At 41.0% G+C, this 9,881-nt stretch overlaps 1 protein-coding gene across 1 annotated transcript; it reads left to right on the top strand.

Annotated features, from left to right (window-relative positions):
• The first annotated feature begins 469 nt into the window (after positions 1 to 469).
• LOC104419349 (V-type proton ATPase subunit d2) lies at positions 470 to 5,913 on the top strand. Its single transcript, XM_010030987.3, has 10 exons — positions 470 to 851; positions 1,739 to 1,859; positions 2,660 to 2,767; positions 3,053 to 3,155; positions 3,852 to 3,932; positions 4,049 to 4,134; positions 4,243 to 4,302; positions 4,398 to 4,446; positions 5,275 to 5,409; positions 5,529 to 5,913. The coding sequence occupies exons 1-10, from the start codon at positions 671 to 673 to the stop codon at positions 5,658 to 5,660; spliced, it is 1,056 nt and encodes a 351-aa protein (XP_010029289.1). The 5' UTR covers positions 470 to 670; the 3' UTR covers positions 5,661 to 5,913.
• The last annotated feature ends 3,968 nt before the right edge of the window (positions 5,914 to 9,881 follow it).

Genomic DNA, 9,881 nt, shown 5'->3' with positions numbered 1-9,881 from the left:
GGGCCCAGTGAAAGGATTTTGTACATTAGGCTTACCCCAACTAGGCTGGATCATGAGAAAGTCAGTTCAAGTGAGCTTGACCAAATTAGTCCTCCTTAAATTTATGCTTATGTCTTATCTTACCTTGAACTGACCGGATTTAAGTCCAACCCGAACCTTCTTTATACACGGAAAAAAAAATAGAGAGGTTTTCTTAGCGTTCAAAAAATAATGGACGGGCTCAGAGAATAGTTTTCCAAGCTGGGTTGGGCCCAACATGGGCCCCAAGGCACACCAGGCCGCACGGGTTCTGCAAGAGCCTGGCCCAATCCACCAACAAACGGCACCAGTCCGAGTACTCCCAACCGTGAAACCAAGCAAAAAGAGAGGGCAATTTCGGAAAAGCACACCCGACACGCGAGGGAGGGGTGGGGAATTACCAGAACTGACCCTCCCCTTCCCCTTGTCCCTCACCTCGCGAAATTTCTCTCTCTCTCCTCTCTGTCTCTCTCTATCTAACGAGATCTGCATCGCGAGGCCCCGTGTCCGTGGAAGGAGAGGCCTCCGTCCGTTCCGCGTTCGCCATCGATTCTCCCCCTCGCTGCCGCTGCCGCTGCCGCACAGCCTTCCCGATCTCAGCCGGATCCTCCCGACCCCGCCCGGTTCCCGACCCGATTCGATCCCGGAGAAGATGTACGGGTTCGAGGCCCTGACGTTCAACATCCACGGCGGGTACCTGGAGGCGATCGTGAGGGGCCACCGGGCGAGCCTCCTCACCGCCGCCGACTACAACAACCTCTGCCAGTGCGAGACCCTGGACGACATCAAGATGCACCTCTCCGCCACCGAGTACGGCCCTTACCTCCAGAACGGTAACGTCCCCCTTTTCCTCCCTTCCGTGGATTGGTTCGGAGGTCGGAGATTATCGAGGATTGCATCGAGAGAGTGGGATGAAGTTATCGAGGCGCCGAATTGCGGTCGGTCGCTCGGATCGCGCGCTTGAATCGGGATTCTTTGGCGTCGGGAGTGATTAGCACGGCGATCGCGATTCTTAAGGGATGTTAGCTTGGTACTTTGGTCGAGTTGTTGCTCGTTTTCGATCAATTGAGCTTGTTTTCCCGTTGTCTGGAGTTCATTTGCGCGCTGGTCCGCACATGATTGCGTTTATCCTACATCGGTTGCAAGATTTTTTTTTTGTTGGTGATTTGGCTAAGAGCTAATTGGATCGCTCTTCATTGCATTGCGACTGTATGCGTGATCTCTTGGTTTTGTGGCGGCTTTCTCTAGCAGTAATTGGGATGCGTAGTGATCTAATAGCTGAGGGAGTGGGAGCTTCCCTTTTCTGTGGAGGAGGAGCTCATGAATTGGTCGTACTGCTTGACACAGGTTACATATTAATTAAGATTAGACATGGAGAGGAAACATAAATGCAGTTGAGGGCATTTATTTAATTCAGCGGCCAAATGTGGATCTGAAGGATGTGAATTATAAGTTTTGTAGACTGTGGGACGGTCTGGTATGAATAGTTGTTCTCGTCAGAAGTCACAACCTTGATAATGTTTGGTCCTTCTGCGTGACATGGGGTTAGAAAAGGACCGCCGGGTCACTTCCTACTTGTTTCCGTTTTAATATAGAGTGCGATGGCCCAAGAGGATCTCACTTAGCAGGACAAGACTCAGGTGTTATTGATGTTGATATTACTGTTGTATGCATGCTAACTAAGTCACAAGTTTTAACCTTTCGTTGTCGTGTCTCTCAGAACCTTCACCATTGCATACGACAACTATTGTGGAGAAGTGCACCCTTAAACTGGTTGATGAATACAAACAGATGCTTTGTCAAGCCACAGAACCATTGTCAACTTTCTTGGAGTATATTACGTAAGATATCCCCATCTTACTGCATGGCAACATTGTCCTGTGTCCTGGCGGTTCACATTTCTTGTTATGTCAACGAATAATCAAATAGACTGCCTGTGGTTTAATTCTTCAGTCTCATTTTGGCGTTCACTTTTCAAGCTTGGCTCAGTTGAAGTTTAGAAGTTTATTATTGACACTTAATTACATGGATATAAGCTTCATGGCTTCTATTTCTTTTGAACTATAATAGTCAAGCCTTTTTCTTTCCCGACAAAACAAGCTTTTCCATTACTTGTTGCATATTTTAGTGATTTAGGTACATGTAAACTTGAGATTTATGCAATGGATACATGAGAACTATCTTATTTGCAAGTGGACACGCATTTCAGAGCAGATGGTGTAGTTTTGTAACTTGCAGTGGAAATCAATTAATATCACTGGAAAGCTGAAACAAATACCAAGTGGCATTACAAGTATGTTGTAGTGGTCCTAGAGGTAGCTAATGTTCGTGAGGGAGCTCCTGATTGAAGTGATTTTTGTTTCTATTATGTTGTTGTCATGATTGGTACCCTGCAACTGCAATTAGGTTATGATTGTACCAGCTGAAATTCCGTTTTATCATCTCATATTCCAGAATTGTGCCACTTCTAGTAGTACAGAATTTCATTGCTCGCATCTACAGTTGGATGTTAATTCCTTCATTAGCATTGGTTTGATCGAATGATTGTTGTGGAAGGAGAGAGAATATGATTTTTAAAAGTTTAAATAAAGGAAAAATAATCAGCACAACATTTTGGTGTCTTTTCCTCTATTTCTTGTAGGTATGGTCACATGATAGACAATGTCGTTTTGATTGTTACTGGAACCTTGCATGAAAGAGATGTTCAGGAGTTGCTAGAGAAATGCCACCCATTGGGTATGTTTGACAGGTAATTTTGTCCCCTTACAACTTCAGTTTGCTAATCACTCTAGTTTTTCCTTTTTTTGATGATAAGGAAACATGCGTTAGGTAAATAAATTCCCTGCCCTTTAAGTAGGTAACCCGCTAACCTCATAGACATGGACTGGGTAATGAGTGAGCCAAATCACAATTATTTTCAAGCTTCAGTAGGTTCTATTGTACCTTTTTTGGGTTATTGTTGTACTTTATTTGGCCCCATTTTACCTTCTTTTTGACTTCTCTGTCTTTGTTGTACTTAATTGGCCTCATGCAGCATTGCAACTCTGGCAGTGGCTCAAAATATGCGAGAACTTTACAGATTGGTTCTTGTTGACACACCTCTGGCTCCTTATTTCTCTGAGTGCATCACGTCAGAGGTACTGATGGTTTGACTTAGCCATTGTTTTCCTTTCCCTCCTTTATTTGCATCTGACTTTCATTTATGATCCATTTTCTCATGGTAACTCAAACAATGCTTTACTGGTAGTGGATTAAATCTTATTTTCAGTGTTCTAAAGTACCAATGTAGAAATTTGTATCAGTTGCTCTTAAAGTCTGAGGTTTTAAGGGGAAAAAGAACAGGCTTAAGGCTTGGAAGTGTCCCGCATAAATTAAACATGTAGAGTAGGTACTACTTTCAATTCTATCTCACTCATTTTATTTCACCCAGTCTTTTGGCAACGTGTCCGTCAGTTTTCTCCTCTAGGTCATCAACATGTCATCTTTCATATATGGATGCATGGTAGGTATAATACCTTGGTTGCAGCATATTTTAAAACCCTGGAGATTTTAAATGGATTGACAATGTTTTCACACTCCCTAGGAACTTCAGATTTTGGTTAGCTTCACCCTGACCAACCTCCCCGTGAAAGGGAAAGTCATGCCTGGTGCTTAGATTGATGCTGGTTGTTGGACTGTTGAAGAACTACTAAAAAATTAATAACAGCACTTGTCAAAATTGTTTCTGTTTATATGGTTAGATATCTTATATAATGCTTTCTCAACTTATCAGTTGCATATCCATCTTTGGATCGGTTAATCTCAGAGGTTGCATGTTATTTTTTCTCCTGTAGGACTTGGATGACATGAACATTGAGATCATGAGAAACACTCTTTACAAGGCCTACCTCGAGGACTTTTACAGGTTTTGTCAGGTGCAAATAGCTGCCCTCTTGGAGGAGATATGTTGTTTCTCAGTCATGTTACAATTAATACGTGATTGTTTTCTTTTTGAAGTTTATGACTGCTTACATGTGTAATTCCTAAATAGAAACTTGGAGGTGCCACTGCAGAGATCATGTCTGATCTGCTTGCATTTGAGGCTGACAGAAGGGCTGTAAACATCACAATAAACAGGTGACATGTGGTTAAGGAGTGGTCTCAATTTTACCATTTCCTTTAATGTCTCCCAATGACTTAAATCTCAAGCAATTTCATGATGGTATTAATGTAATTTGACTGCAGTATTGGCACTGAGCTCACCAGGGATGATCGGAAGAAGTTATACTCTAATTTTGGTTTACTGTAAGATGTCTGGACACAATTTGTTGTTTTGGCTGCATTATTTCTATGCATGTTACAGTGGTAAGTAATTCTTGGCAATTTCCAACTGGTGATAGGTATCCTTATGGCCATGAAGAGCTTGCTGTTTCTGAGGATATTGATCAGGTAATTTGAGCTTTCAGACATCCTCAGTGTCATATATTATGGGAGTCCATTTCCTGTAGATGAGCTATATTTATATTCTACTTTAAAATGGGACCGGCAGGATCTGGAAGTAGATAACCATATTCCCCTGACAGGTGCCTTTGTCACATAGGACTGTACATTTGGTGGTTTGCTCTATTTTAGTTTATCCAGGATTTGTTATTAAGTCGATCACTCATCTGCTTTGCTTCAAAAATGGATTATTTTGGCATTCATCAACATTGTAGAGTCCTCTCCTTGTCTATGTACCCTGATTTCAGGATCGTTGTCTGTCACAAGTAAGTTCTTGCTAAACTAGCGAGTCTCTAGTAACCAAGCAATGGGTATTCTGGCCCTTGCTCTTATAACAACATGCTAATGGTAGAGAAAAAGCTGCCAAAAATCCTAAATTATGCTCACTGTGATACATTTACCCCAACCTTTTTTTTGACATAAAAAACCCTAAACTTGTATCCGTGTGATTCATTTACTCCAAGCTTTTTTTTTTTTGTGACACTGAAATCCCCGAACTTATACTCGTGCGACATATTTACCTCAAAATTATCTTTTTGTGACTTCAAAAACCCAAAACTTGTACTCAGGTAATTGTGTTATATGGATGCAAGTTTAGGGTTTTTGGTGTCATAGGAAAAAATTTAGGGTAAACGTGTCATAGTGGGCATAGTTTAGGTTTTTTGGTGGCTTTTTCCCCTAGTGCTAAGCAAAATAAGAAGATGGAAGTGGTTGCTATGTGTTATATGGGCACGTGGTCACTGCAATTGAAATTGTCTTTTATGTGTAAATTTGCAGGTTCGCGGTGTCATGGAGAAATATCCTCCATATCAGTCCATTTTCTCCAAGTTATCTTATGGAGAGAGCCAGATGCTGGACAAGGCATTTTATGAAGAGGAAGTGAAAAGGCTGTGCCTAGCCTTTGAGCAGCAGGTTCGCCTTTCTGCATTGGTTGATTGACATCTAATTGTAGTTAAAGGGATTGCATTGTTTGGCATTTTGCCTATGTTGCATTTACTTGTTTTTCCTCTTGTTTTTTCGTTTTACTGCAGTTCCATTATGGTGTGTTCTTCGCATATATGAGGTTGAGGGAGCAGGAGATAAGGAATCTGATGTGGATATCTGAATGTGTGGCTCAGAACCAGAAGTCGAGGGTTCATGACAGTGTTGTGTTCATATTTTAATTTGTTCAGGAAGCAATTCATAAAGTGTTATTGGGGCTCTAGTGTGTTCTTCTGTAAATTTCTTTCTGTGTCACTTCCTATCCATGATTTTGAGCTGCAGAGCTTGGAAGGGAGCAATAACTACTGCTGCTTATCAAAAGACAGATCATTTATCATTGTCATTTTAGAGGATAGAACCTTGTAGATAGATGAACTGGTAATAAGTCTCGAATGTGTTGATTAGTTATTTGCTCGTGCCGCTAGTGATTGTTTCCTTTTCTCTGAGTTTACAGATCCCCTGTTCAATTTTTGCTTGTTATCCTTTTGGAAGGGAAACATTCCAAAGCTATCCTTAGATTATAGTATCCGCAAAAGTGTATAGAGGTAATGCAACCTTCTAAGTAATATTTTTTACAAGCTATACAACTAGGATTAGCTCTGCGTCTTAAGAGAAGATATAGGCAATGCTTGAGTTGCAGCTGGTTTTGTTCAATATGTTGTGTGTTTCTAGGATCTTTTAGTAGGAGCTGAATTGAACTGGTCGAGTCTAGTCTTATAATTATTAAATTCTCATGCATCATATCGAACACTAAGGTGGAGAGTTAATAGACTGAAGGGACATTCTTCCTCGGGTAAGAAGTTGGGGGTAAAAAAAGAAAACCGGTTTGATCCGCAATCGAGGCGAATTGGTAGTAGGTTTCTTTATTGTAATATTATTAGTTTCACCGAAAAAAAAGGTGTAAAGTAAAAGAGTCCATTCGTTTATATAAAATTTGTTTTAAGAAATCTGATTTCAACTTTTCGGTGTCCGAACATGTTCAATAAATAAATTTACAAAAAAATGTTTTAAACTGACTGATGGTATTAGACGAGAGGAAACCTTTCGGAGGAAAGATATGCGCGACAAGCTCCCAAAGCATCGAGAATCGTTCTCTCCTGTCCGCCGACCGTCGTGCACGCGAGGAGTTTTCCAGTGAGCAGAAAATGGACCTTTATCCGTCGAACGGATGCGGCTGTTCTCCGAGGACGACGATGACAGCAACGTCGATCACCGACGTGGATATCAACGCGCTGGTCCACTGTGCGGATTGCTTGAACATGGTGATGCCCTGCAAGTTCCTCAAGCGCGTTGCTTACTCCGATCCCGTCTGGCACCGCCTATAGAGGTCAGGGCGAGGGTGTCCGTCGGTGAGATTGAGATGCGATTCCGGTTTTTGCATGCGATGAATCGACCGCACGTGAATTCGAATTATGTAAATTCATCGAAAAGCAGAGTCATCGGGGGAGAAAGTGTAGTGTTGCGACGTAGTAGTAGCAGCTGGAATGCTTCGTATAGGAGAATCGTGTCTGTGGGAATGACAAAGTTCAAGGATTGCCACTCTCTTCAGTTACCACTTAGCTTTGCGGCCTAAGATAATGGAAGGATAGAATAAATGTCGATGATGCAATCTGTACTGAGTTGGTATGGAGGAAGCGTGTACCATGTCGTTGTTGTAACAACCTGATCTTACTAGAGATGGGCCAGGAGCAGGCCTCGTGAGGATGGTGATGGCAGGAATGAACCGAATCTCACACCATCTAGAGATGGGCCATTTAAGAAGTAGCACCATCTTTAATTATTAAAGCTGTGTGTGTTCTGGACAATATCATTAGCAAGTGGGGTCAGAGGTTGTCCCTTACAGTCGTTGGACCTTGTATCTAACGACTCAAGATCTTTAGAGGATACTTCTCTTTCTTAGTATTCCTAGTTGACTAAGTCGTTAAATATTCGCTTGCCGGCCTATCTCTGAGGAAAATTGTTTTACTGAAGGCTGTTTTAAACCGATTTGGTAGGGAGACGTGGCCTTGGCATCTGCCTGCCAGCTTTAAAACAGGGGTTAGAAGGGCATATGTGGACAGACCTTCTGCATTGAAGCAGCTTAAATTTGTTGATCCCTCGGTTATTTACGACTGTACACGGGCTCCATGCATTGACATTTTAATGGATAAGAACCACGTGGTTCTTGACCAGGTATGATAGATCTGTTCTTTTTGCTTTTTATGTTGATTTCCCAGCTTGCTTCCAATTGAGTAGCGCCTCCCATGCTTGTCTCCTAGTTTTAGCTTCCGTGGCATTAGTCAAAGTGTCATCCATTGTTGCCAAATTGCTCATTACAAGGAAACAGCCTTAAAAGTTTATGAATTAGTTGTTACAGAGATTAATTAAATGTATCCAGTTTCATTCTTGGGCAAAATAAGCTTGTAACACTTGCTACATGTGGTGTTGCATTCAGGGTTCAGGCTTGCGAACTCTGAAGTCTGATAGCTCTGCTGGTCGATGGGAGTCTATTGTTGATCTAAACAGACACAAAGCAGAAGTTACTTGTATGAGGTGAGACTGCTAGGATGGACTGTTCTGCTCTTGTGTAGCGTAGATTATGAAACTGGACATGGGCTTAGTTAATGATGCATGCTACATGCTGCTGGATATTTTGTAGTATGATGGCATACTGTCAATTCAGGTATTAAATGTTTGATAAAAGTTACGTTAAAGACAAACAGGATTGCAAATGAGTATAATATAGTGATGTTGACTGTCCATGTGCAGTCACAGTTTTGTACTATAAGTTCTCATAAGAACAATCGGTCGAGTCTTATTCTTTTTTTTTTGGTGAATGATTTAAGGTTAAAAAGTCAAAAAGTTGCATTTCACGCGTCAATGCGAAATATTGCTTCTATGCAACGAAATTGCCAACAAACAAGGTTACTCCTCCTCAATGGGTCTAGTTGCACGGATCATGTTGTTCCATTGACTTGTTTAGTATCAAATCCTCCACGATGAAAGTCTTTTCCATCTAAAAGCAACATCTTCTTATTAGAGCATATGAAGGCCATTGTCTCATGTGTCCTGATTTACCTCAAATGAGTTTCTCTGCCACAATTGAAGCTATGCTAACATTTCCTCCATAAGTTGTAGCTCTATCTTAAGTTGAAGTTCTATCTTTTCTTGAATGTCCACATATTTACTAGAGTATTCTCTCTCTAAAGCAATCAGTCTATGCACTTGCAGGTAACGTACTGCCTAAAGTTCCGTGTCGTAAAATCTTTGGGCCACTGGTTCAGTAAATGGATTGGAAATACTCTTAAGGATAAGTACAACTTAAGTCAGGCTTGACAGTTTCCTCTTGATCTCAGGTTAACAGCTAGAGACACTTTGGTTGTGGACTTGCTATTCTACTTTTCTCAATTTAGTGAATCCTGGTCACTTATAGAATTTTTAAATGCAAATTAAAAATTGTGGCATATTTTTTATGAGTCAGCTCAAGAACTAGTAGAAGATGGGTGTCTCTACTGCTTAAAGGTCTCCAAACTCATCAAATTGAGCATTTAGTTACTCTTTTTTTTTTTTCAAGCACGTCTCTGGTTTATTGATGTCAACAAATGTTCCGATGTGTAATCTTCTGTGTGAAAATGTATGTCTTACTCTTTAGAATATGAATCCTTTGATGTTGCAGACTTTTTCCTCTTAGCGTAATTTGTTCATCCCGAGGTGAACAGAGAGTAAGGAAAGTGCGCTGGTGACATCAAGCTGTGATCATTCCATTCGGCTATGGTGGGAGGTATGAGATTAACTGTCGCTTCCTGAAATCTGTTTGAATGAGAGATAAGCCTGTGTAGGATGAGTATGACATCTGTCAATTTTATTTCTATTAAGGGCTTTAAGGTAATGAAAAGCTTAAGCAATTTGTTCTCTTATTTGGTTTAAATTTTAAAAGAAGATAATATGTCGACCTTTATTCATTTTGATTCATCATTTAGGTTATGACCTATAGTGATTTAAAATTTAGGAATGAAGGCACCATTAGTCTTGAACTCTTTCAATTTGTTCCTCTGGTCTCACAACTTTCGTTTTGGTGAATTGGGTCCCTGAATTGTACAGTTTTTTGTTCAAATTAGTCCTTCCATTAAAAAAAATAAATGGAACCCCTGGCATGGCCAAGTATTGCTGTTAAGTGTCATGCTTTTATATTGAAATTAAGAATGTTTTAAATCGTAAAAAAAAAAAAAGTTCAATTTTCAAGATTAGTAAAAAAAATCAATTTTCAATATTGGAATGGCCATGTGGAGGGTGAAGGAGTGGAAGCTTTCGCGCACACGCACTCGCTGGCTGATGGCAGCTGCAGTGCCGCCCCTCACAGTGGCGGTCCTAGACAACCCTGCAGGTCAGTGCACCTTCATTGGTGGCTGGGCTGTGCCATCGAG

Source organism: Eucalyptus grandis, chromosome 9, assembly GCF_016545825.1.
Source record: "Eucalyptus grandis isolate ANBG69807.140 chromosome 9, ASM1654582v1, whole genome shotgun sequence".
NCBI lineage: Eukaryota > Viridiplantae > Streptophyta > Magnoliopsida > Myrtales > Myrtaceae > Eucalyptus > Eucalyptus grandis.
Note: the sequence above shows the minus strand (reverse complement) of the source record. Positions and strands in the feature narration are given on the sequence as shown.